Source organism: Thunnus thynnus, chromosome 3 (assembly GCF_963924715.1).
Source record: "Thunnus thynnus chromosome 3, fThuThy2.1, whole genome shotgun sequence".
Classification (NCBI taxonomy): Eukaryota; Metazoa; Chordata; class Actinopteri; order Scombriformes; family Scombridae; genus Thunnus; species Thunnus thynnus.
In genome coordinates, this window is record NC_089519.1 from 34712764 (window position 1) to 34740705 (window position 27942).

Sequence of the window (27942 nt, forward strand, 5' to 3'; positions counted from 1 at the left end):
TCAGTGCTCATGACAATGTTTTTGACTTTTATTGACATTTCTGCACAAGTTCAATTTTGTTATTCTTTCTTTTGGTGGAATTAAATTTGTGCTTAGTGGTCTGAGTGATTGATATGATCCTTGAGTATATACAACTGATTAAAATAAAGTTTTATATTTCTAAAAGTGGATGTTGTAGCATGTAGAAGAAGATTTAGTTTGTCCTTTATGAAAAACCTCTATATTCTTGTTCTAATCAGCAGCAACAACATGATTAACTGTTGGATATCACATGTAAACTTAAATTTTCTCCAACTAGTTGAACAAAGACATGTTGTAAGACATTTATAAATACTATTAAATAATAAAAATGTTAATAATAACATGTGTCTAATATGCTTTTCTCACAAAATGTTAAATTATATACTTAAAATAATCCTAAATCCTAAATGACATGTTTCAGGAAAGTCCTGCTCTACTGACTCACTTACATACTTCCTCAAAGCAGAACGCTGATCCTGACCTCTCAGAGAAGGTCAAAGGTCAGGATCCACTCCACTTTGATGCAACTGAATGAATCAATACAACATTTATAAACATCACAATCACTTTGTTCATCTAACAAACAATTAAACAGAACAAAACCTCTCATATCAGATCTGTAAATATGAGCAACAGTAACAGATTCCCCACCTTGCTGAAATTTCAGTGGAGCTTTTTCGCCTCCTTTTGGTAGCAGAATGTGACAACTTGTCATTCTGGTTAATAAAAGTGATTCCCTTTTATTTTATACACATTTAATAGACAAGGAAGATCAAAGTGCTTTATAGAATGCAACAGAATATGAAAACAATAAAGATAAGAAGACAAAAAGAAACAATAGAACTGTTAATTACATAAAATTTCATCTAATAAAGTAAAGGAGCATTTGAAAGGCAGCATGAAAGATAAAAAAAAATTATGACCTGCAACTTTGAAATGTAATTAAAAGCCAGAACAAACAGATTTAAAGTAGTCAGCATTGTCTCTAGTCTGAGACCTTCAGGTAGTTTGAGCAGCATAGGAGATAAAAGCAGCTTCACCATGTTTATTGTTAACTTTAGAAACCACATGAAGACCAGAGGCAGCTGAGCTGAAAGCTCTGGAAGCTTCATACTGTATGAGAAGATCTGATGAACCATTCAGAGATTAATGGACAAACAGTATACTTTAAAGTCAAATATCTGAAACACTGGTAAACACTGTAGTGATCTGAGACCTGGAGTAATATGTTCTGTTCTCTTTAGTCTTTGTGTTCTGGATTAACTGGATCTGTCTGATGCTTTCTAACAGAGACCTGAGAAAAGTCTGTTACAGTCGTCCAGCCTGCTGGAGACGAAGGCTTCAACGTGAAATCTCTGATCATTCAGATGTTCTTAAGATGGTAAAATGCTGATTTAATGTGACTGTTGAAATTTAGTCCTGAATCCTGAAAGACAACTCCTGCTGAAAAAGAAACCAGCTGTTATGCAACCACGTTCTCCTCTGACTTCATTCCATGGAAACACGTTTTGCTTTATAATTATAATGATAAAGAGTTCACTGATTAACAGTTTTATATGCAATTTAAATGCAGTCACTGTTGACTGAACAGCTCTTTTCAGAATAAGAAAGAACAAACAGCTTTTGCCTCTTAGCTCTCTGCTTCTGATTGGACGTTGCTGTTACTTTGATGGACTATTTATATTCATGTCTGTAGAATCATGATGTCTGTAAGTTGTGTTAACGATGGTCTTTTGACTGAAACGATCAGTTTTTAGCACATTTTTTCAACAGATTATTTTGCATCTGAAGAGCCTTCTCTACTTTGGGACTGTTTTAAGAAAACTCAAAGTAATAATCAAACCTGGAGGAAGTTCAATTTGTTTAATTTCAACTCAGCTCTCACAAATAATTTAAAATAGCCAGTTGTTAAATTGTTTTACTATTCTCTGTATTGCTACAATTTTATTCTATTTATCCAGAGAGTGAGATTATTGAAAATTATTCTGATCTTCTGAGCATTTTCCTGAACAGGTTTGGTGAATATATTTAGTTTAAGGCTGTGAGGTTCCCTCATTGACTCTCTGTGAAAATTAAAATGCTCTGAAACGCATCAAGAAACTCAAAATCATATTAAACACTGAACAGTTCTTCAGTTTTCTTCTACAAACACATCAAACCTGTAACTTGAAGCTATTAAACATCCCTTTGGACTCGAAATTAAGTTTCTATCAGTTAGTTTGATATTTATGTCTAAAATAATTGAGCTGTACCTGAATGACTGTCAAAATGTGCCTTGATTAAAGGTGATCAGTGTATTTTTTTTGATATATATCGAGGGAACAGAAAAACACACCTTAAGTTTTCTTACGCTGTCTTAATAGTTTTTACCTTTCAGAACGTATTTATATTGTTGCAGTAATATTTTCTGTTTCTACTTCTTTTAGACCTTAAGGGAGCTTGTCCTATAAATAACAGTTTGCTTGTTTTTAATACTTTTATTTCTTTGTGGGATGTGGGAACAAAGTTTACAAGAATTAATATACAGTAGTATATTGTGTTGTCTCATTTTAAGAGACTTGAGAGATTTTAAGAGATTTGTTTTTCTAGGCTTTTTCTTGGTATTATAACTTTATTTCTGGTTTGTACAAATTTTATGTCCTTATTATACGTAGTATTGTCTTCACTCTTTCCATTTCTCATCCCGGTAAATCCCTTTGCAACTGTAATAGTTTTATAAAATATGTCATTTAAAAAGAGTTTTCTTTCTTGTTAGTAACAATCAGAGACAGTGCTTGTATTCATATGAAGATTCTTCTAGAGAGAATATCTTCGCAGTGTCGGTTTCAACTGTTGTGAGCTAAAAGTAGGTAAAAGTAAAAGTGTAACTTCTCCATTTTAATGTAGTTGTTGTAAAAGGTGATTAAACTTGCACTTTTAAAAAATAAGCCCTCCTTCTTCTTCCTCCCCTGAAACACAACTGGCTGCAGCTTCACTGATCTGCCTGTGTGATGTGGGCGTAACCAACACATGGTAATGCAAGAGCTGACGAGCCTCATTCAGTGAAGATCAGCAAATCAAAAGGAATAAAAGGAACAAAAGTCCATTTGGACCAGAAGATAAATTTGCTGTGTCTGTGCAGAGAAAGTGAAACTCAGACACTCGCTGCCACGAGGTGAGATGGAGCAGAAAGGAGTTCAGCTGGACCGAGAAACCTTCTCTTGTTCGATCTGTCTGGATCTACTGAAGGATCCGGTGACTATTCCCTGTGGACACAGCTACTGCATGAGCTGTATTAAAACACACTGGAATGGAGAAGATCAGAAGAAGACCTACAGCTGCCCTCAGTGCAGACAGACCTTCACACCGAAGCCTGTCCTGATGAAAAACACCATGTTAGCAGATTTAGTGGAGGAGTTGAAGAAGACTGGACTCCAAGCTGCTCCTGCTGATCACTGCTATGCTGGACCTGAAGATGTGGCCTGTGATTTCTGCACTGGGAGGAAGCTGAAAGCCTTCAAATCCTGTTTAAATTGTCTCGTCTCTTACTGTGAGAAACACCTCCAGCTCCATTACAATGTAGGTCAATTTAAAAAACACAAGCTGGTCGACCCCTCCAAGAAGCTCCAGGAGAACATCTGCTCTCGTCACGATGAGGTGATGAAGATGTTCTGCCGTACTGATCAGCAGAGTATCTGTTATCTCTGCTCTGTGGAGGAACATAAAGGCCACGACACAGTCTCAGCTGCAGCAGAAAGGACTGAGAGGCAGAGAGAGCTCGAGGTGAGTCGACAAAACATCCAGCAGAGAATCCAGGACAGAGAGAAAGATGTGAAGCTGCTTCAACAGGAGGTGGAGGCCGTCAGTCACTCTGCTGATAAAGCAGTGGAGGACAGTGAGAAGATCTTCACTGAGCTGATCTGTCTCATCCAGAAAAGAAGCTCTGATGTGAAGCAGCAGATCAGATCCCAGCAGGAAACTGAAGTGAGTCGAGTCAAAGAGCTTCAGGAGAAGCTGGAGCAGGAGATCACTGAGCTGAAGAGGAAAGACGCTGAACTGAAGCAGCTTTCACACACAGAGGATCACATCCAGTTTCTACACAACTACCCCTCACTGTCACAACTCAATGAACCTACAGACTCATCCAGCATCAATATCCGTCCTCTGAGATACTTTGAGGATGTGACAGCAGCTGTGTCAGAGCTCAGAGATCAACTACAGGACATCCTGAAGGAGAAAAGGACAAACATCTCACTGACAGTGACTGAAGTGGACGTTTTACTGCCAGAAGTAGAACCCAAGACCAGAGCTGAGTTCTTAAAATATAAACAAGAAATCACACTGGATCCAAACACAGCATACACATATCTGTTATTATCTGAGGGGAACAGAAAAGCAGGAACAACGAGACAACAACAGTCTTATCCTAGTCACCCAGACAGATTCACTAATTGGTTTCAGGTCCTGAGTAAAGAGAGTCTGACTGGACGTTGTTACTGGGAGGTGAAGAGGAGAGGAAGAGCAGTTGGTGTGGCAGTCGCATACAAGAATATCAGAAGAGCAGGAGGCTCAAATGAATGTGGATTCGGATTCAATGACAAATCTTGGTCTTTGAGATGTGACACTAATGGTTATGAATTTTGGTTCAATAGTATCTTTGCTCCCGTCTCAGGTCCTGGTTCCTCCAGAGTAGGAGTGTACCTGGATCACAGAGCAGGTATTCTGTCCTTCTACAGCATCTCAGAAACCATGACTCTCCTACACAGAGTCCAGACCACATTCACTCAGCCTCTCTATGCTGGACTTTGTTTTTTTGATCATGGAGTCACAGCTGAGTTCTGTAAACTCAAATAGACAGAAGTCTAAGATTCTGTCTTGCAATTCTTCATTTATTTGTCTTCATGTTTCTGAACTGAACAGAGATCAGCTGTCAATCAAACTGCGATTGTTGACATTTTTTCACTTTTCATTTATTGTTCAGTTGATGTTTTTAGTTTCTTTAAATGTCATTTTTTTCCTGTGTTTTTGGCCATGGAGGCTATCAGTGCTCATGACAATATATTTAACTTTTACTGACATTTCTTCAGATGAAAATGTGAGTGAATCTGTACATGAAATCAGTGAAGAGTCATTTAACAGACTTTACTGTCCATGTGTGAACAAATTGAAGGTTTATTTCATGAATAAAGCTGTTTTTCTCAAGAATGAACAAATATTTTCTTCCGTCTTCATTTCAGGATCTCGTTCAAAGCTTCTGGAGAAAATGTGAGACTAATATGAGAGTTTATTTGAGTCAGTTTTCCTCCTTAAACCAGAAAGTACAGAGGTCATGTTTAGAGCAGAAGAACGTCTGTCTCTGTACTTTTAACTTTCTTCACTAAAACGGCTTTGTCACAGAGACATGAACAGAGTTTTCTATCACTTGCTTTTAACAAACTGAGATTTTATTTGTACATTCAGTCAGTAAGGAGGATTCCGTACTCAGGCCCTGAAAAACTGAAAACATAATAAGAATTAATTTCGTGAAATGTGGATGTGAAGACGTTTTGTTGAGTCCTGACACACATAAGACAACAGATATTGTGTCGTCTTGAACTTGAGAACTTTTAATGATTTATTGACTGGGACAGTGTGCAGTTTTAAACATTCAAGATGAGAATAATCTAAAACTCTCAAAGCTCAGTAAATTGTGTTTCTACAGTACCCTACAGTGATGGAAATGCATTGGCTTTTTGTACAGAGTTTTTAGAGTTTGTTTGTGTAAGGACTCAAGAGGTTTATGGCTGTTTCTCCATTCTGCCCCCAACATGTGATGCAATAAGACATATGGGAAAGAATCATAGCTGCATAAATATCTTGGCTGCGTCCAAAGAGAGACAGTTTCTAATATGTCTAAAATTTGCTAAGTTGTACTTTATGGTTTTAACCGTTTTTTTTTAACATGTTTCTTAAAGTTGAAATTCTGATCCAGCGTCACACCAAGATATTTAAAATCAGTAACTATGTCAATTTTTTCACCTTTAATGAAAATATCAGCATTAGGAGCTTATACCATAGTTTTAGAGAAAAACATACCTTTTGTCTTGTTTACATTTAGACTCAGACATGATTGATCAAGCCAATGTGTGATCCTTTCCAATGCAATTGTTTGCTTAGCAACAGCTAACTCAGCTGTTGCATGTGTATACACAACGGTGTCATCTGCATACATTTGTAGCTCTGCATCATGACACTGTTGAGGGAGATCATTAATATATAGGCTAAATAATAGGGGACCTAACACTGAACCTTGGGGAACCCCTATTGTGCACTTCATGTTACTGGACAGGGTGCCACCAACTTTAACACATTGTATCCTATTGGATAAATATGAAGGCATCCATGCCAGTGCTCTAGATGAGAAGTTAAATTTGGAGAGTTTCGATATTAAAACATCATGATTGACTGTATTGAATGCTTTACGCAGATCTAAAAATACAGTATCAACTACTCCCCCTTTGTCAAGTCTTGATTTAATTTGCTCTATTAAGTGCAAGGTAGCAGTTTTGGTGAAATGATTTGCTCTAAAGCCAAAATGCATACAATGTAGACCAAAATTGCTTGTATTAAGAAATGTTGTCAGTTGTTTAACGGCAACTTTCTCAGCAACCTTTGAGAGTACTGGCAGTATACTTATTGGTCTGTAGTTACTGGCTTCAAGGCGGTCTCCAGATTTAAAAATAGGCATGACAATGGCACATTTCCAGTCATCAGGAAAGGAGTTGTGTTTAAAAGAGAAGTTAATTGAATGAGCAATAGGGGGAGTTAAAATATCTTTTTAAGGTTTTTAAGGAGCTGATGATTTTATTTACTTGTTACTCGTTAGTTTCTACCAGGTTGAAAACCTGGCCTGTAGCATTTATAGGAACAATATCCAGTTTATTTTTTGTAATTTTTTCCCTAACTCATATACAGACTCAAGAATAAAATATTAAAGACAGAAGCAACAGTAAAATGATCTTCAATTGACTTTCCCTGTACTTTGAGATCAAAATCTCCTAAAAATTTTGGGCCCCTCCTTGTGAGATTATCGATGTTTTTCCAGATCAATTTACTGTTGCCTTTTGCCTCAATCAAAATATTGGGATAAAAATGAGATTTAGCTTCTCTTAGCTCTTGGATAACTTTGTTCCTTAAACCTTTATAAATCAGCATGTCAGTGTCTTTTCTAGTTTCAATTGCCTTTCTTAGTGCAGCATCTCTAGATTTCATTAGTTTCCACAAAGTTCCATTAAACCACAGTAAATTGTTTATATTTTTAGATTTTATCTGTATCCTCACATTAAATCTTTCCCTCACAGAGTTGATTCTCTGAGTAAAAGTATCCAGATCATCAGAGGACAGTTCAAGCTGTTCATTTCATTAATAAATTCTTCTTGCTTAGCTCTGGGTATGCATTGAAGGATCATTGTCTTAGTTGCCGTGGTCTTAAATCTACTTTTAGTCAGTATTCTCGCACATAGGGTTAGGTTATGATCTGATAAGCCAGTGATTAAATTATAACTTTTAGTTATTCAGTTACTTTCTGGTTTGTTAGTAAATATCAGATCAATTTGTGTACTGGAGCATTTTGCAATCCTAGTTGGGCCTTTTACTAGTTGTTCTAGTTGGAATTTCTCTGTGATCATTTTTAGTTTTTTCCTCTTAGTTTTATCCTCCCAGTTCACATTAAAATCAACCATAAGTAATAATTCTTTGTTGAGATTGCACTCTTTCACGACTTCTGTGAGTTGATCATAGAAGGTGTCATCTGCTGAAAGGGGGCCTATAAACACCTATGATGTTAAAAGACATTTGCTGGGATAACATTATTTGTATCCCAACATATTCTAACGTGTTACTTGCATTATAAACCACATGAAGATGAAACTTCAGAATGAGGCTGTCATGTTGTTTCAGTGTTTATCTCTGTCACCTCACAGTCAGACACTTCTGGGTTGTTAAATTTTAATCCAGACTGACTAATTTTGCCTGGGATATAATCTCTCAATCTACAACACTGCCTGCTGTGATGAAGACATTTTGTTATTTATCTTTAAGAAGAAGATGTGAAAGTCATCCTGCAGAGCTGATTTTACTTGTCAAAACACTTTGAATTTAAAGATCATGTCGATTAAATACGTTTTAAAAGAAGAAAAAAAACAATGAGGAAAGAAAGAGGGGAGGGGTTGCTGCTGAGTTTGGCGCCTTCAGCTAAATTCGCGCCTACTGTCTTCAACTACGTCCGCAGTGTAGATTGTTCTGCGCATGCCCCGTCTCGCTTACAAGAAATCAACCAATCCTGTGCGAGCAACGACGCAGTAAAGTTTGCATTAGATGGATATTTAACGGCCGTTTGGAGTTGTTAATGATATTCGTTTGAGGAAATTCAACGACGAAATCATGCCTGATCCAGTCAAAGCACCGAAGAAAGGCTCCAAGAAGGCCGTGTCTAAAGCCACCAAGACCGGCAAGAAGAAGAGGAAGACCAGGAAGGAGAGCTACGCCATCTACGTGTACAAGGTGCTGAAGCAGGTCCACCCCGACACCGGTATCTCCTCCAAGGCCATGGGCATCATGAACTCCTTCGTGGGAGACATCTTTGAGCGCATCGCCGGTGAGGCTTCCCGCCTTGCTCACTACAACAAGCGCTCCACCATCACCTCCAGGGAGATCCAGACCGCCGTCCGCCTGCTGCTGCCCGGTGAGCTGGCCAAACACGCCGTGTCTGAGGGCACCAAGGCTGTCACCAAGTACACCAGCTCCAAGTAAACCTGCTCCTAGTCCCAACAAGTCAAAGGTCCTTTTCAGGACCACCCACACCTTCACCTGAGAGCTTTATTCCTGTCACACTGATGCCTCACTATTTCTGTCTTGTCTTTGTTGTAACAAATGTGTAAACTGTAAATTCTACATGAACAATTTTATTTTAATGTATAGTGTTAGTTGCAAGAAGGAAGTATAAATACCAATTTAATGTCATTTTCAGATTGATAAAATAATACATATGTACATAAAGATGTTTCTATTTGTCTCACTCTCTCAACATTTTATTAGTTCCATGTTCATATGTGATAAACTTATGTATATATTGATGTTTGTATTTAAATCAAGTGTTTGTGTGAATGTTTGAGTCTTTTGAAGTGAAGCAGGTTTGTTCATTTAGAGCAGTTCTTTATATTTTAGGTAGTTGTATTACTGGAACATGTGTAGGACATGAACAAAGTTAATGCTATTGTTTAAGATGGATGTGTTCTTTTATTTATATACACACACACACACTATTCTTTACTATACAAAGAAAGCTCAACACCTTGATTTGACCTTTCCACTGACTCTAAAATCTGATTTACAACATGTCAACTTTGACTCTGAACACTTTCTATGTCCAAAAACCAGCTGCTCATTTGTTTTGAAGTATTGGTCTTTAGACCAAATGTCATTTTATGTATCTGTACCAACAAGCATCTTCACACATACCATTAATAGTTTGACTTTAGTATAATCAACATTTATGGAAAACAATTTTAAACCAGTTTGATTCATAGAGGTAAAGGCTCTCAGAGTGAGTGTTTGGTCCTTAAAAGGACCTTTGGTTTGTTGTAATTGTGGATGAATTTAACCTCCGAAGCCGTACAGAGTGCGTCCCTGCCTCTTGAGAGCATAAACCACATCCATGGCGGTCACGGTCTTTCTCTTGGCGTGCTCGGTGTAGGTGACGGCATCACGGATGACATTCTCCAGGAAGACCTTCAGCACTCCGCGGGTCTCCTCGTAGATCAGACCGGAGATACGCTTGACTCCACCACGGCGAGCCAGACGGCGGATGGCGGGTTTGGTGATTCCCTGGATGTTATCACGGAGGACTTTACGGTGACGCTTGGCGCCTCCTTTACCGAGTCCCTTTCCTCCTTTTCCTCTTCCGCTCATTTTCACTGGTCGAGTATTTTCGTCTCAAGTGTTTCATCTGTTTGAGACCCAGCTATTTATGTCCGATCTGAGGACGTGATTGAAGACAGTGGCGGGCTGCAGCTTCTTCTTTGGATTTGATGACTGTTGATATTGAACTTTCTGGCGCATTAGCGCCTCCAACTGAGCATGAATCAGAAACTCCTTCTCAATAAATCATCAGAATCATAAACTGGTTTATTGTCGAGTAGGTTTGAACATATAAAGATAAAACATCTTCTAAGTGAAAACAGCTGTTACTAGTTTAAAGTTTAAACTACAAAATGTGTGCAAATGTTCATGTTAATGTAAACAGTAGTGTGCAATGTAGTGCGCCATGTTAGATGTGATGGGTAAAAAAATCTCTATTTGGAAATATAAGATTATGAGATTGTAGGTTAATATAAGGTGTGATGTCTATGGAGGGGATAGAGGGTCTGTGGGGTCTGTTGGGGTCTGTGGGGGTCTCGGGCCTTGTTGATGAGGCAGCTGCAGTCGGGACGAATAAAAACCACCTAATTGACTGTGAGATGCAGTCAGTCTGTAATGTGCCACAGCTAAAGCTCTGAATATTTTTGTAAATGAGAGATGTCAGTTTTTGATTTTTGATAAATTTGCAAAAATTTCTAAAACACGTTTTCATCAGTTGTTCTGCATCAGTTAAGTGTCTCTGCAACTCAAAACCTCCACAACACACTTTCTGTCATTTGTTAGATATGATAAAAATAATCCTGCTGCATGTTAAACAAAGTCTAACAACAGAAGATCTTTTCACACACAGGATGAGAAGGTTTTTATTAAGGACATTCTCAGATAATCTCAGATTATTTCCCTCTACACTGTGAACTTGATTTGGAACATCTGAAGCATTGTTTCTGTTGCTGTAGCACATTGGAGGTTTGTAAATGCAAAAACACTCATGATGCGTACTGTACCGTAGTTAGTGATAAAAGTTTACAGTCTTTAAACACCTTTAAATGCAAATAATCTTGAATCCATAACTATGACCATACAACTTCATGTGTCTCTGCAGCTGTTTTTGAAAAGCAAACTCAGAATATTGACCTCAGTGTGAAATGAAGTTTAAACCTCAACAAATATATCAGATGGAAAACTTAATTTATAAAATCAGGGGGAACTTGGATCATTTTTTTCCAAATAGCTTCAAGTGGTCAAATTACTATAATATTGTAAACAAACAATGAATTGAAGCTACTGGATTGTAGTTTGAACATTTTAGGGCTGTCAGTCACCTAGAGGAGCACTACATGTACCTCACGTTGAGTAAGGAGTAGTTTTGTTTGTTTTGTTTTGTTTTTTTTTTTAAAAAGGAAGGAAATTTTGATGAGAGTAAACTATGGATTTATAGACTATTGCAGGCAGACTAGATTATATTCAAAATATGAATGTTTTTGGCAACATAACCAACAACCATCATTATAATTTGAACGCAGTTATCATATATTGTGACACTGAACATCAATATTATGGATACATTATGAACATAATTTGTGTTTTAACGAGTGTATCAGAGTCATGAGGATGTTTGCTCTTTATGAGGAGTGTTTGGCTCTTAAAAGAGCCTTTGGTTGGTTTCCAGCAGTCAGCAGATCTCCAGGTTTACTTCTTGGCGGGCTTCTCGGTCTTCTTGGGCAGCAGCACAGCCTGGATGTTGGGCAACACGCCGCCCTGAGCGATGGTCACTCCGCCCAGCAGCTTGTTGAGCTCCTCGTCGTTGCGGACAGCCAGCTGCAGGTGACGGGGGATGATCCTGGTCTTCTTGTTGTCGCGGGCAGCGTTTCCAGCCAGCTCCAGGATCTCAGCGGTCAGGTACTCCAGCACAGCCGCCATGTAGACGGGGGCTCCGGCACCGACACGCTGCGCATAGTTGCCTTTGCGCAGATGTCTGTGAACACGACCGACTGGGAACTGGAGCCCGGCCCGAGAGGAGCGGGTCTTTGCCTTGGCGCGGGCTTTGCCTCCGGTTTTGCCTCTTCCGCTCATTTTTAGGTTATTTTCTAGAGTCTGGACTCGAAGAAAGTGTGGAGCAAACACAGCAAGTCCCCCTTTATATCTCCGCGAGCAGGCAGGAGGGCTGATGTCTCCACCCACCAGAAAAGAGGCTCCAGCAGAGGGAGGCCCGCTCTTATTTTGGCGGACTTTTTCAAACGGCTTTTGTCCAATAAGCAGCGGAGGTTCAGGCTCCTGTAGGCGGTAATGAGCTCCAGGAGGAGCCGCTCACCAATCAGGACCCGGAGGTCTGAAGCAGCGTCACAGTTCCGCAGCCGCTCCGACACTTTAAGAGCAGCGTGTCTCCTCTTCTCATCACTATTTTCTGATCAGAGAAAGAAGAAACAATGGCAAGAACCAAGCAGACTGCCCGTAAATCCACCGGAGGCAAAGCCCCCAGGAAGCAGCTGGCCACCAAGGCTGCCCGTAAGAGCGCCCCGGCCACCGGCGGCGTCAAGAAGCCTCACCGTTACAGGCCCGGTACCGTGGCTCTGAGAGAGATCCGTCGCTACCAGAAATCCACCGAGCTGCTGATCCGCAAGCTGCCCTTCCAGCGCCTGGTCAGAGAAATCGCTCAGGACTTCAAGACCGATCTGCGCTTCCAGAGCTCCGCTGTCATGGCTCTGCAGGAGGCCAGCGAGGCTTACCTGGTCGGTCTGTTCGAGGACACCAACCTGTGCGCCATCCACGCCAAGAGGGTCACCATCATGCCCAAAGACATCCAGCTGGCCCGCCGCATCCGCGGAGAGAGAGCTTAAATTGTCTGCTGCACCACGAACCAACAACGGCTCTTTTAAGAGCCACTAACTCACTAAAGAGCTGCTTCCTCTGTCAAATTCAGCTTTATCTCTTACAAACCATTAACACTTCGTTTTTACCTCCCTGTTTTTTAGTCATTAGAAAACACTCTAATCACATACTTAATAACTTTCATATTGCATTATGTCCTGCGTGTCCTAACGAAAAGCCTAATGTGTAAATCTGCCTCTGTAACTTCTCACTGACAAACCCTCTGTAACAACTGATTGTCCTTAAATTCCTGCCAGGATCATTCATGTATGTATCGGTGAATTTTTCCCAGTTCTGTCATAAAATCCAGTTGCTATATCTAATTCTAACTACTCAAATATCATTGTGCTAAGTAATCAGATTACTAAATACTCTTTTCTAACAGAACCAGATCTCCATTTTCATTGTAATTCATTATTTTTTAAAATCATTTAGTGGCTGATTCAGTCCAGTTCATGTTCAAGTTTGCACCATACGAATAATGTGTCTGGTGTTGTGCCCATAAACGCAACAGAAGAAATATAACAAGAGTAAGGTAATAATAAGAGGAATGAAATATACAAATGAGTATTAAATTTTTGTTAAAAAATGAAATTTAGAATCTAAAATCTGTTTACAGAATGGAATAATAATAGTTTTGAAATGGTAAATAGAACTTGAAATGAAATATTGACAGTACAAAGTTAATATGGACTGCTCTACGGACCAAGAGATGGAGACAAGTGCAAAAATTAAATGTGATGTGTGTAATAAATAGATTATATAACCATGGAGGTTGAATACAATGTACAATGTTAAGTCCAGTTTAATGAAATATATGAAAGTGACCAGTGCAGAAAGAGGGACGTGAAATGTAACATCCAGTTTGAAAACAGAACAATTCAGTTATTCAGTAGAAGTTAATTAGTTGTCCGTCTCTCTCCTTTAAAAAAAAAAAAAAAAATCATATTCCATACATGCCCCACATCTCTCTCTCTCTCTCTCCCAATTGAAGACACTCCTTTTGGCTGCTGAGTTTATGTGCTATGGCTCTCTTTCTTCAATATTTTGGTCAGTAAAAAAATAAAATTTAAAAAACTAGTAGTCTAGCCAAGTGCTTCACCAAAACACACTATTAAGTAGCATCGCTACTGAGAATGGGGTGCCCCTATTGGTCATGTGACGCTTGCCTTGTACAGGTAACTAGTCCCTAAAGAATATGCTGCCTCACTGAGCTCAGCAGCAGGAGCAGCAGCACAGGTTCAGCACTCTGGACAGAGACAGCAGCTACCTGCACTGTTGGTGACACTTCAGCACCTCGGACAGCGACAGATGTAGATTGCAGTCTCATAAAGTCAGAATATAAAACAATTAAAATATTTCAGAATGATTTATTGTTGTGCAGCTGGTATACATTTATGCTGCATGAAAAAATGCAGAAAAAGACCTGCAGGTAGACTGTCTTACAAAAAGCTAATGTTATTTGAAGCTGCCAAAGGCTCAGTGAAGTTTTTACGTCTTCCTGCAGTGAACATCACAAATCACAAAGAAATATGAAAACTGCACAACACAGGAGGGTGCCTTCATCCTGCCAACCAGGGATGTAGTGGAGGTTACTGCTCCCCAACTCACTTTGTCTACATATCATTAGCTTTTAGGGTGATAAAATGTTGGTGACTGTGAACTGCTCCAGGTCATTAGGAATGTGTAATTGTACAAACACACACACACACACACACACACACACACACACACACACACACACACACACACACACAAAGTTCTTGTGCTCCAGAAAGTCTTACAGGCATACACTTTAACTGTGAAAGGACCATATATATATATATATATATATATATATATATATATATATATATATATATATATATATATATATATATATATATGCACAAGTTTTAGCCAGCATTCTCAAGAAAGGTTAAGTGAGTGGGTGCTAATTGTTAACTCATACATCTCTGCGCATTGTTCCATTGATCGTAATTATGTTAATGTCAGGTTGGTTGAAAATAGCCTACAAACGTACATAGTTCATGAGTAGACTATTTCAGTAGTTGTAGTGTTTGGTTATAAGCTTGACCACTATTTCAGAACTTATATTCTCTGTTCTGAATGTAACTTCAAGTATACTGTCACAAAGGGCTGATGTGACGTACCAGTAATGTAAACGTTCACTGTAAACATCGCTACACACACACACACACACACACACACACACACACACACATATATATATATATATATATATGTGTGTGTGGATATTTTGGGGTTTTCTTTTATATACTTTTATATATACTATTTATGTTACAAAATATAATAAAATTTTATTTTTTTTCGTAGTGAGAGAAAATGTGTCCATCTGAAACCATTTAGAAATAGATAATAGCTCTTCATTTGCTTCTCGAATGATGTGAAACAACAAGACTTCAAGACTGTCATCAGCAAATAAAAGTACATTACATTACATTTTTGCAGACCCTAGGCAGGTCATTCAATGCATCAAGAACAAGAGAGGTCCAAGGATGGAACCTTGAGGTACTCCACAACATAGCCTAGATCTATTTAAATTATGCCTATTAATAAACAAAGACTGTTCTCTGTCTTTTATATATAAAAATATACAGAGAGAGATTTTTTTGTTGTTTAAGGCTGTAGAGATTTGGAGTCAAAGTGTAGACAATTTTGCTTTTCATTTCTTTTTTCTTTTAATTATGAACAGACTGGTGGGCTTTATGTACCTTGTCTTTGTTAAAAGGCCAGAAGTTATTTTTGATGTAAAAATCCCCCATTTGACTTTTACTTTGTGTTACTGGCTACTGAAATTCATTTTTCCTGGGTATGTTTGGGTTTTATCTTCACAAAGATGCTTTTGTGTGAAAAAATGTCTTGACACTGATCAATTAAACTTTGATCCTTTACTGGTAAAATGAGAAGCCAATATAGTCTCCAGTTTAACTGCAGAGCCAAATAATTTATTTTTATATTTTTTTAATCTAACATTAGAATATAGCTTCTATTTAATTATCTTCAACAGTTCAGAATTTAAAATACTGACATGACTTATTTCTAACATTATTTTGATCACATTTTGGAAAAACAGTGCTTCATGTCTGCACTCTTGATCTATTGCTTTTGAAACGTATTTAAGAAAAAGTTGAATTGAGCTGGATACAGAACTTGAGAGAAACGGGGAGCTCTCCGTAGATCATGAATGTAGATCATTCCCTTATTCCCAACATTACTTTGCCACCAGCAAGAGGAGGTGAACATTGTTTTTAAATGAGACATGACATTCATTATAAACTAAGGGTTAACACACAGTATCTCTCTCAAACCACTCCTCTTCCTGGAAGGAGTCATGGCTTGCTAACGTCTCCCTCTTCTTCCTGCTCTCAAACACAACAAGCTCAACTCTGTCAACATATTTCCTTGTTCCCTCCCCTTCAGATCTACACAACATGTGGTGAAGTGCAAGAACTGTCATCCACCATTCACTGAAGAAACACATGTTTTTTAGATCAGAGCTCGAACTAGATTCACTTCCTAAGAAGTGAAACTCAGACAGTTGTTGCCACAGAGAGGTGGAATGGCGCAGCAAGGAGCTCAGCTGGACAGAGCAAAATTCTGCTGTTCGATCTGTCTGGATCTACTGAAGGATCCGGTGACTATTCCCTGTGGACACAGCTACTGCATGAGCTGTATTAAAAGCTTCTGGGAGAAAGAGGATGAGAAGAAAATCTACAGCTGCCCTCAGTGCAGACAGACCTTCACACCGAGGCCTGTCCTGATGAAAAACACCATGTTAGCAGATTTAGTGGAGGAGTTGAAGAAGACTGAACTCCAAGCTGCTCCTGCTGATCACTGCTATGCTGGACCTGAAGATGTCGCCTGTGATTTCTGCACTGGGAGGAAGCTGAAAGCCTTCAAATCCTGTTTGAATTGTCCGGCCTCTTACTGTGAGAAACACCTCCAGCCTCACTTTGATGCAGCTCCATTTAAAAAACACAAGCTGGTCGACCCCTCCAAGAAGCTCCAGGAGAACATCTGCTCTCGTCACGATGAGGTGATGAAGATGTTCTGCCGTACTGATCAGCAGAGTATCTGTTATCTCTGCTCTGTGGAGGAACATAAAGGCCACGACACAGTCTCAGCTGCAGCAGAAAGGACTGAGAGGCAGAGAGAGCTCGAGGTGAGTCGACAAAACATCCAGCAGAGCATCCAGGACAGAGAGAAAGATGTGAAGCTGCTTCAACAGGAGGTGGAGGCTGTCAGTCACTCTGCTGATAAAGCAGTGGAGGACAGTGAGAAGATCTTCACTGAGCTGATCCGTCTCATCCAGAAAAGAAGCTCTGATGTGAAGCAGCAGATCAGATCCCAGCAGGAAACTGAAGTGAGTCGAGTCAAAGAGCTTCAGGAGAAGCTGGAGCAGGAGATCACTGAGCTGAAGAGGAAAGACGCTGAACTGAAGCAGCTTTCACACACAGAGGATCACAACCAGTTTCTACACAACTACCCCTCACTGTCACAACTCAGTGCATCTACAGACTCATCCAGCATCAATATCCGTCCTCTGAGATACTTTGAGGATGTGACAGCAGCTGTGTCAGAGCTCAGAGATCAACTACAGGACATCCTGAGGGAGAAAAGGACAAACATCTCACTGACAGTGGCTGAAGTGGACGTTTTATTGCCAGAACCAGAACCCAAGACCAGAGCTGAGTTCTTAAAATACTCACGTGAAATCACACTGGATCCAAACACAGCACACACACAGCTGTTATTATCTGAGGGGAACAGAAAAGCAAAAGTAATGGGTAAACATCAGCCTTATTCTAGTCACCCAGACAGATTCACTGAATCTTTGCAGGTCCTGAGTAGAGAGAGTCTGACTGGACGTTGTTACTGGGAGGTGAAGAGGAGAGGGATACGAGCTTGTGTAGCAGTCACATACAAGAGTATCAGCAGAGCAGGAGAATGGCATGAATGTGAATTTGGATTGAATGAAAAATCTTGGTCGTTAGATTGTGACAGTTACGGTTATCGTTTTTGGTTCAACAATATAGAAACTAACACCTGGGGTCCTCATTCCTCCAGAGTAGGAGTGTACCTGGATCACAGAGCAGGTATTCTGTCCTTCTACAGCGTCACTAAGACTATGACTCTCCTCCACAGAGTCCAGACCACATTCACTCAGCCTCTCTATGCTGGACTTTGTTTTTATGATGGTGGAGTCACAGCTGAGTTCTGTAAACTCAAATAGACAGAAGTCTAAGATTCTGTCTTGCAATTCTTCATTTATTTGTCTTCATGTTTCTGAACTGAACAGAGATCAGCTGTCAATCAAACTGCGATTGTCACTTTTTTTCTTTTCATTTGTTGTTCTGTTGATGTTTTTAGTTTCTTTAAATGTCACTTTTTCCTGTATGATTTCAGCCATAGAGGCTATCAGTGCTCATGACAATGTTTTTAATTTTTATTGACATTTCTACACAAGTTCAATTTTGTTGTTCTTTCTTTTGGTGGGCGGATGAAGATAAAGTTTTATATTTCTAAAAGTGGATGTTGTAGCATATAGAAGAAGACTGAGTTTATCCTTTATGAAAAACTATTAGATTCTTGTCCTAATCAGCAGCAACAACATGATTAACTGTTGAATATCATTTGTAAACTTGAGTTTTTCTCCAACTAGTTGAACAAAGACATGTTGTAAGACATTTATAAATACTATAAATAATAAAAATGTTAATAATAACATGTGTCTAATATGCTTTTCTCACAAAATGTTAAATTATCTACTTAAAATTCCTAAAATTACATCTTTCTGGAAAGTCCTGCTTTACTGACTCACTAACATACTTCCTCAAAGCAGAACGCTGATCCTGACCTCTCAGAGAAGGTCAAAGGTCAGGATCCACTTAGACTGATTCACTGATTCTGTTTAGACAAACAGAATCCAGCTTTGTGAGGAGTTTGTCTTTAATTTGATGCAACTGAATGAATCAATACAACATTTATAAACATCACAATCACTTTGTTCATCTAACAAACAATTAAACAGAACAAAACCTCTCATATCAGATCTGTAAATATGAGCAACAGTAACAGATTCCCCACTTTGCTGAAATTTCAGTGGCGCTTTTTCGCCTCCTCTTGGTAGCAGAATGTGACAACTTGTCATCCTGGTTAATAAAAGTGATTCCCTTTTATTTTATTTATAAAGCATATTTAATACACAAGGAAATTAAAAGTGCTTTATTGAATGCAAAAGAATATGAAACAATAAAGATAAGAAGACTAAAAGAAATGACAGAGCTGTAAAATACATAAAATTAGATCTAATAAAGTAAACGAGCATTTAAAAGGCAGCAAAGTGATGAACTGCAACTTTAAAATGTAATTAAAAGCCAGAACAAACAGATTTAAAGTAGTTAGCATTGTCTCTAGTCTGAGATCTTCAGGTAGTTTGAGCAGCATAGGAGATAAAAGCAGCTTCACCATGTTTATTGTTAACTTTAGAAACAACATGAAGACCAGAAGCAGCTGAGCTGAAAGCTCTGGAAGCTTCATACTGTATGAGAAGATCTGATGAACCATTCAGAGATTAATGGACAAACAGTATACTTTAAAGTCAAATATCTGAAACACTGGTAAACACTGTAGTGATCTGAGACCTGGAGTAATATGTTCTGTTCTCTTTAGTCTTTGTGTTCTGGATTAACTGGATCTGTCTGATGCTTTCTAACAGAGACCTGAGAAAAGTCTGTTACAGTCGTCCAGCCTGCTGGAGACGAAGGCTTCAACATGAAATCTCTGATCATTCAGATGTTCTTAAGATGGTAAAATGCTGATTTAATGTGACTGTTGAAATTTAGTCCTGAATCCTGAAAGACAACTCCTGCTGAAAAAGAAACCAGCTGTTATGCAGCCACGTTCTCCTCTGACTTCATTCCATGGAAACACGTTTTGCTTTATAATTATAATGATAAAGAGTTCACTGATTAACAGTTTTATATGCAATTTAAATGCAGTCACTGTTGACTGAACAGCTCTTTTCAGAATAAGAAAGAACAAACAGCTTTTGCCTCTTAGCTCTCTGCTCCTGATTGGACGTTGCTGTTACTTTGATGGACTATTTATATTCATGTCTGTAGAATCATGACGTCTCTCTCATGAGAGAGAGAGAAACTGTATCTGACTCACGTTATCTGATGTCTTCTTCTTTCTATCATGGAGATGAAGTATTCATGTCATAACATCCATATGTGACTGTTGGTCATCTTGTTTGTTAGTTAAATTTTAATCCAGATTGACTAATTTTGCCTGAGATGTAATCTCTCAATCCACAAAACTGCTTGCTGTGATGAAGAGATTTTGTTTTTTATCTTTAAGAAGATGTGAAAGTCATCCTGCAGAGCTGCTTTTACTTGTCAAAACACTTTGAATTTAAAGATCATGTCGATTAAATACGTTAAAAAAGAGAGAGAAACAAACAGAAAGGAAAGAAAGAGGGGAGGGGTTGCTGCTGAGTTTGGCGCCTTCAGCTAAATTCGCGCCGACTGTCTTCAACTACGTCCGCAGTGTAGATTGTTTTGCGCATGCCCTGTCTCGCTTACAAGAAATCAACCAATCGTGTGCGAGCAACGACGCAGTAAAGTTTGCATCAGATGGATATTTAACGGCCGTTTGGAGTTGTTGATGATATTCGTTTGAGGAAATTCAACGACGAAATCATGCCTGATCCAGTCAAAGCACCGAAGAAAGGCTCCAAGAAGGCCGTGTCTAAAGCCACCAAGACCGGCAAAAAGAAGAGGAAGACCAGGAAGGAGAGCTACGCTATCTACGTGTATAAGGTGCTGAAGCAGGTCCACCCCGACACCGGCATCTCCTCCAAGGCCATGGGCATCATGAACTCCTTCGTGGGGGACATCTTTGAGCGCATCGCCGGTGAGGCTTCCCGCCTTGCTCACTACAACAAGCGCTCTACCATCACCTCCAGGGAGATCCAGACCGCCGTCCGCCTGCTGCTGCCCGGTGAGCTGGCCAAACACGCCGTGTCTGAGGGCACCAAGGCTGTCACCAAGTACACCAGCTCCAAGTAAACCTGCTCCTAGTCCCAACAAGTCAAAGGTCCTTTTCAGGACCACCCACACCTTCACCTGAGAGCTTTATTCCTGTCACACTGCTGCCTCATTTCTGTTTCACTGTGGATTCTTATTGAATGTTTTGTCATAATACATTATGTAAGTAATGCATTCCTCCTTATAAACAATCTTACTTCAATGTGCATAGTATTCTTTCAACTGTAAGAATGACATATAAATACCAATGTTTGATCACTGAAATTTCATATTCACACAATTGGCAAAATGGTACATCTGCATACAGTAAGATTGTATTTAAAACAAGTGCTTGTGAAAACTCTTTTTTTTCTTTCAAGTCTTGTGATAGTGTATAACTAGAACACAAATTCTACTTAAAATATTTCAATGCATTCAATTTCAAGCAGGAAGTGAAAACATTTAACATTTTAATAGTTCCATATTCATACTTGGTAAACAGAATATGTATGTAGGAAAATGTCTATTTAAACCAACAATCATCAATTAACATTTTATATAAACTAATTATTCTCAATGTGCAGTGTTCATTCAGTTGCAAGAAAAGTGTATCAACGTTTTTAAAAAATACATGTATATACTATTCATTTGTCTCACTCTGCTTTTTTATTGTAATGAATGGTTACTAGAGGAATGTACAAGCCACTTTATTTCACATGTATATATTCACATGTATATATTAAGATATTAACAGCTACTGACAATAGCAGTATCATTTTTCTCTGTACAGCTGTGCAGTGAAATTTATATAAATAATTGACCTTGATCAGTGTGGACTTTGGACCAAATGTTAATTTGTGTCTGTACCAACAGGAAATAAATGTTTTTTCTATCACAATCACAAACAGTATGACTGTAGTATATATATACACACACACCCCTTTCATTATATAAATACACATCCCCATTCTAAACATTAAAGCAGTTTGAATTGTGGAGGGGAAAAAAAAAAACTTTTCCATCTGTGTATACTTTGACTTAAGACTTTTATTTATGCATCTGCACTGTCATGAAACAGAAAAAAAAAGTTCCCATATTCAGTATAGATAGTATATAACATATTTCTTCAAGACATTACAGCAGTTGGATTTGTGGAGGTAAAGGCTCTCCCACTGACTCTAAAATCTGATTAAAACATGTCAACTTTGACTCTGAACACTTTCTATGTACAAAAACCAGCTGCACAATTGTTTAGTATATTTAGTATTGGTCTTTAGACCAAGTGTCATTTCATGTATCTGTACCAACAAGCAACTTCACACATACCATTAATAGTTTGACTGTAGTATAATCAACATTTGTGGTAATCAATTGTAAACCAGTTTGATTCATGGAGGTAAAAGCTCCCAGAATGAGTGTTTGGTCCTTAAAAGGACCTTTGTTTTGTTGTAATGATGGATGAGTTTAACCTCCGAAGCCGTACAGAGTGCGTCCCTGCCTCTTGAGAGCATAAACCACATCCATAGCGGTCACGGTCTTTCTCTTGGCGTGCTCGGTGTAGGTGACGGCATCACGGATGACATTCTCCAGGAAGACCTTCAACACTCCGCGGGTCTCCTCGTAGATCAGACCGGAGATACGCTTGACTCCACCACGGCGAGCCAGACGGCGGATGGCGGGTTTGGTGATTCCCTGGATGTTATCACGGAGGACTTTACGGTGACGCTTGGCGCCTCCTTTACCGAGTCCCTTTCCTCCTTTTCCTCTTCCGCTCATTTTCACTAGTCGAGTATTTTCGTCTCAAGTGTTTCGTCTGTTTGAGACCCAGGTATTTATGTCCGACCTGAGGACGTGATTGAAGACAGTGGCGCGCTGCAGCTTCTTCTACGGATCATCATGCTGGTTGTGACTCTTTTTCTGCTTTAGCGCCACCAACTGAACAACAGCATGACTTGGTTGAGCTTCATGGATTTTATCTTTATGCTACAAATTAAATAGCCTTCATTAACAAGCTTGCAATGTCAGTAAAAGTGAAATATTTTCACTTTTATCAGAAGTGTTTCTATTATTTTGCCTTTTGACTAATATGAAGCTTCTGTTGTCCAAATGACTCAAATAAAGGTGATGTAAACTGGATCTTTGGACTTTTTAGTAAAAACTTGCCTCTTTGTCTTATTATAACTTGATATTTCAGGGTATAAATGATATGTGCATAGGATAATTGTTTATGAATTCATCCTTTAATCCCTAAATTGCTGGATGGATCTGATGAGTATTTTCATCCCAGGTGTTGCATCCAGAACTAGAAGATCATGATCCTGGAAGGAAAGCTTAGGGTTTACACCCTTTTCTATCCATAGTAGATGGTCTTATGTCTCATTTGGTCTTAGTTGGTTCTTCAGTTCTTTTCTCTTTTTTCTTATTTTTGTGAAGAAGATTTATGAAGGAAATGGAAGGACAACAGGCTCCAAAGAGAATGAACAGAGACGTGTTTCTATTCTATTCTATTTGGAAATAGAAATGAGCTGATTATTTATCAGAAAGACTAAACACAGTCCACACAAAAGAAAATGTCTCCTGTGTTGTATATCTGCTTTTTCTTAGTAAGTAACTTTATATATATAGCAGGTTTCGAGAGCAGAGGCCTCACAAACTGCTTCACAGCGGAAATAAAGCATAAACACACGTACAGACATGAAACACAATAAAAAACAGAAATAAATAGAAAATTACACAAAACCAAGTCTAAACAAATGGGTGCTCAGCTGCTTTTTAAAGTGTCCACAAATCTTAAGTCCAAAGGGAGAGAGTTCCACCTTTTAGGAGCCATAACCTCAAAGTCACAGTCTCCTTTGGTTTTAAGTCTGGATGGAGGAACAACCAGCGAACCCTGATCACAGGAGCTGAGAGACCTGCTGGTGACCTACAGCAGTGTCTGATCATGTAGAGCTCTATAGGTACCTGTTAATAAATGTAGTCAGTAGCCTTATCCAAGTATCACAATATTAAAGTAATGTAATTTATTACATTCTGTTACTTTTGGATTACCTCAATACTAAATATGCAAATAAAGAAAAGAGAAAAGAAATATCAATAAGATGACTTTTATTAGTCTGTAAGACAACAGAACAATGTAACATTAGAAAAGAAAATGGGGAAACCAAGTTTTTTAGCATCAAAAATGTTTCCTCTGCTCAGAGTATTTTCAAAAAAAAACTTGTTTTAATTAAGCAAATTCAAGCAGCAGCTTATAGATCTACAATGAAAGTGCAAAACACATAACGTATATTACTGAGAACATTCTTAGGTAAAGTCTCTGATGAAAGAACACTTGGCCCGCTGGTTGTGTGAAGCTTTCTTCCATACTATAAACTTATGTATAGTGACTTTATGACTAAGGTTGTACAGTTAAATATTTATTGGGTCGAAACGTCCAGAAAATACATATATATTAAACTGTGTGATAACCTGTACGGTGGTGTTTTCCCCTACACAAATTTAGATGAATCTGACCCACAGGTATGTATTAAAAATATTTTTAATAAAGCTTATCAGAAAGTAAACAAGACATTATGGGGCTCGCTTGGGGGACTAACAGTCCAAGCAGTCAAGTGGTGCTGTTATGTTAAAACTGAAAAGTGCCCTATTGACAACTGTAATGAGAATGAAACTATTGAACATTTACTTTTTGAATGCCAGAGATCTAATGATGTGTGAAGGAAAATGGCAGGTGTTGGTTTTAATGTAAATGTAAATTATAATGCAGTGATATATGGTGTCCCCCTAGAAAAAATGCCAAGGTCACATTATGAATTTTATTGGACTGTTATATGTACAGTAGTAACAAAAATATGGAAGACAAGGTGTGCAGTTGTCCTTCATCAAGCCATTATTACAAGTGATGTTGTCTGTAAATAAATAGTAATTGAACTGAAAAGACAAAGAACAGACATCAGACAAAAGAGACTCAGAACTTTGCACTTGTTAACATTGTAAATTTATGTTCTGTATTTTTGTTGACTATTATTTAATGATGTATAGCTGCTGAAGATGTATTATTATGTTATTTATCAAGATTGATGATTGTATTGTTATTGTTGTGTGTTTTATTGAAGCTGTTTTCTTTACTTTTATGTATATATAATTTCTCCTCATGCAAAACTTAAATTATATTTAAAAAGTTAAGCACCCACCTTACTAACATTGTAATTTATGCTTTGTATTTATTATTACTGATGATGTATTATTATGTTGATAAAAAATGGATGATTGTATTATTACTGTTATTGTTAATTATGTATTATGATCATTCACTAACAGAAGACATCGACTTTATTTTATTCTCACTTACTATATTTTATTTAAGACTTTATTGTATTTATATTAAGATAGTCCTCAGAATAAGAGAAGAAATGTTCGCAGCCACAGAGCAGCTCTGACAGGAAGTCTGGCTAAACTGCATCATGAGCCTCATCAGTGTGTTTGCTGCGACCAGAATCGCTTCATATTATTACAAACTGATCAGCAACAGATGGATGTTTTTACTTTGAGTCTGTGAACAAACATGTGAGCCAGCTGGAAAAGTGGTTTTGGTGGAGCTCGGATGTATTTTACGGCACTTTAGGAGAGAAATGAGAGAGAAAAGTCGCTGAGCAGTGCCGTCCACGGCGGTGAACAGGTGAGGTTTGTTTGCTCCACAAAGAAAAAGCAGAGAACATCAGAGCTCTACATGACTTCAATATGAAGAGACACAAGTCCGCTATCTGCTGCCTTCACTGTCAGCCTTCAGCACTTGTCACACACTGATTTTTCACTCTTTTATCACTAAGAGAAAACACAAGTGTCCGACATTCACACTGCACAGAGCAACCAGCAGCTGGATTGAGTCTCCGCGGTTCTCATGGTGTGTTTAAGTGCAGCCTCCTGCCTCAGACTCTCCAACAGTTGACTCAGACTCTGTTAGTTTCGTGTTGAATCTGAACCTATAAGAAACAATGGCAGAAGAGGCTCCAGCTCCCGCCGCCGCCCCGGCTAAAGCCGCAAAGAAGAAAGTTTCCAAGCCGAAGAAGGCTGGCCCCAGCGTCAGCGAGCTCATCGTTAAGACTGTGGCCGCATCCAAGGAGCGGAGCGGCGTGTCAGCAGCCGCCCTCAAGAAGGCTTTGGCTGCCGGAGGTTACGATGTGGAGAAGAACAAGGCCCGCGTCAAGACCGCCATCAAGAGCCTGGTGGCCAAGGGGACTCTGGTCCAGGTCAAGGGGATCGGGGCCTCCGGCTCGTTCAAAATGAGCAAGACGGTTGAAACCAAGGCCAAGAAGCCCGTAAAGAAAGCCGCTCCTAAAGCCAAGAAGCCCGCCAAGAGCCCTAAGAAACCCGCAGCGGCTAAGAAGCCTAAGACAGCGGCAGCCAAGAAGACAGCAGCCGCTAAGAAATCTCCCAAGAAGGTCAAGAAGCCCGCGGCGGCCAAGAAAGCAGCCAAGAGCCCCAAGAAGGCCACCAAGAGCCCCAAGAAAGTGGCCAAAAAGGCTCCTGCAGCCAAGAAAGCTCCCGCAAAGAAGGTCGCCAAACCCAAAGCCAAGAAGGCAGCAGCCAAGAAGAAGTGAGCTGTCATCAGTCTCAACATGTGAACTTGATCAAAGGCTCTTTTAAGAGCCACACATCTTTCTGTAAAGAGCATCATCCCAGTTTTAATATGTTTAACCAGATAGTGTCTCATATGCTGCACAAACTGATGAAACTGTGACTTTTGTTTTTTATTCAGAAGTGTTCTTATGTTTAAGATAGAATACAACTATTAACATGAAGTCACAGTTTGGCAGGAGAGGGAGCTCTTTTGTTCCTCCACTTATAGGTGGTTATGTGTAAAAATGAAAACTGACTGCAGTTATTTATATGATATCAAGTCAGTCATTCTCACATCCTGCCAGTTTAATCTTCATTTCCTATTTTCTTATATATCTTCAGTTTTTCAGCTGAAGTGAATGTGAGCAGCAGAGTCAACATGGTCTGAACTGAGCATCAAATACAGAAAATCACTCAAGATTATGTTGAACTGTAAATGTATTATTATGACAATTGCATCATGATTGATATGTTGGATGAACAGATAACAACCATAACAATAATTGATATGGAAACATCAAAAAGATCTCAAATATTCATCCACTTATACAACTACCCTCCTTTCTAAATCAGTTTAACATTACAGCTTTTAGCAGCGGTCAGCAAATCAATATTACTAGTTGTTATAATTAATAACTAGTTTTCAAATGGTGTGTAAACTTCATAAAGGCTAATAACATCATGATAAGCATGACTTGTACAATTAATGACCAGTTTGAGGAATAATAGATGGTCTTAAATGTTGATGTTGGCAACCCAACCAACAGAAGTCATTATGATATGAATGCAGTTCACATATATTGTAGATTTATTGCAATATTAAACATTTTGTTTACATACTAAATATAACTTGTGAGTTAACGACAGTGTATCAGACATGAGGACGTCTGGTCTTTATGAGGAGTGTTTGGCTCTTAAAAGAGCCTTTGGTTGGTTTCCAGCAGTCAGCAGATCTCCAGGTTTACTTCTTGGCGGGCTTCTCGGTCTTCTTGGGCAGCAGCACAGCCTGGATGTTGGGCAACACGCCGCCCTGAGCGATGGTCACTCCGCCCAGCAGCTTGTTGAGCTCCTCGTCGTTGCGGACAGCCAGCTGCAGGTGACGGGGGATGATCCTGGTCTTCTTGTTGTCGCGGGCAGCGTTTCCAGCCAGCTCCAGGATCTCAGCGGTCAGGTACTCCAGCACAGCCGCCAGATAGACGGGGGCTCCGGCACCGACACGCTCCGCATAGTTGCCTTTGCGCAGATGTCTGTGAACACGGCCGACTGGGAACTGGAGCCCGGCCCGAGAGGAGCGGGTCTTTGCCTTGGCGCGGGCTTTGCCTCCGGTTTTGCCTCTTCCGCTCATTTTTAGGTTATTTTCTAGAGTCTGGACTCAAAGAAAGTGTGGAGCAAACACCGCAAACTCTTCTTTATATCTCCGCGAGCAGGCAGGAGGGCTGATGTCTCCACCCACCAGAAAAGAGGCTCCAGAAGAGGGAGGCCCGCTCTTATTTTGGCGGACTTT

General features: G+C 39.2%; 9 protein-coding genes across 9 annotated transcripts in view; 6 read left to right on the top strand and 3 right to left on the bottom strand.

Annotated features, from left to right (window-relative positions):
• Nucleotides 1-2995: 2995 nt before the first annotated feature.
• LOC137180608 (tripartite motif-containing protein 16-like) lies at nt 2996-5182 on the top strand. Its single transcript, XM_067585977.1, has one exon. It carries the CDS (start codon nt 3181-3183, stop codon nt 4852-4854), a length of 1674 nt encoding a protein of 557 aa, XP_067442078.1. The 5' UTR covers nt 2996-3180; the 3' UTR covers nt 4855-5182.
• A 3196-nt stretch (nt 5183-8378) lies between these two features.
• Nucleotides 8379-8836, top strand: LOC137180252 (histone H2B 3-like). The gene has a single exon (XM_067585556.1). The coding sequence runs from the start codon at nt 8422-8424 to the stop codon at nt 8788-8790; it is 369 nt and encodes a 122-aa protein (XP_067441657.1). The 5' UTR covers nt 8379-8421; the 3' UTR covers nt 8791-8836.
• A 755-nt stretch (nt 8837-9591) lies between these two features.
• Nucleotides 9592-9964, bottom strand: LOC137180254 (histone H4). The gene has a single exon (XM_067585558.1). It carries the CDS (start codon nt 9946-9948, stop codon nt 9637-9639), a length of 312 nt encoding a protein of 103 aa, XP_067441659.1. The 5' UTR covers nt 9949-9964; the 3' UTR covers nt 9592-9636.
• Nucleotides 9965-11350: 1386 nt separating this feature from the next.
• LOC137180255 (histone H2AX-like) lies at nt 11351-27852 on the bottom strand. Its single transcript, XM_067585560.1, has 3 exons — nt 27404-27852; nt 25009-25016; nt 11351-11984 (listed from the first exon to the last, which is right to left on the bottom strand). Exons 1-3 carry the CDS (start codon nt 27781-27783, stop codon nt 11587-11589), a joined length of 786 nt encoding a protein of 261 aa, XP_067441661.1. The 5' UTR covers nt 27784-27852; the 3' UTR covers nt 11351-11586.
• LOC137180248 (histone H3) lies at nt 12321-13032 on the top strand. Its single transcript, XM_067585553.1, has one exon. It carries the CDS (start codon nt 12324-12326, stop codon nt 12732-12734), a length of 411 nt encoding a protein of 136 aa, XP_067441654.1. The 5' UTR covers nt 12321-12323; the 3' UTR covers nt 12735-13032.
• LOC137180244 (uncharacterized) overlaps nt 15985-27942 on the top strand; it is a 132200-nt gene continuing 120242 nt past the window's right edge. The window contains exon 1 of the mRNA XM_067585548.1: nt 15985-17428. Within this exon, the coding sequence (XP_067441649.1) occupies nt 16349-17428 (1080 nt within the window). The 5' untranslated portion in view covers nt 15985-16348. The remainder of the gene's footprint in view (nt 17429-27942) is intronic.
• LOC137180250 (histone H2B 3-like) lies at nt 20453-21464 on the top strand. The gene has a single exon (XM_067585555.1). The coding sequence runs from the start codon at nt 20493-20495 to the stop codon at nt 20859-20861; it is 369 nt and encodes a 122-aa protein (XP_067441656.1). The 5' UTR covers nt 20453-20492; the 3' UTR covers nt 20862-21464.
• LOC137180253 (histone H4) lies at nt 22238-22632 on the bottom strand. Its single transcript, XM_067585557.1, has one exon. It carries the CDS (start codon nt 22593-22595, stop codon nt 22284-22286), a length of 312 nt encoding a protein of 103 aa, XP_067441658.1. The 5' UTR covers nt 22596-22632; the 3' UTR covers nt 22238-22283.
• On the top strand, nt 25277-27432 carry LOC137180246 (histone H1-like). Its single transcript, XM_067585550.1, has one exon. The coding sequence runs from the start codon at nt 25814-25816 to the stop codon at nt 26417-26419; it is 606 nt and encodes a 201-aa protein (XP_067441651.1). The 5' UTR covers nt 25277-25813; the 3' UTR covers nt 26420-27432.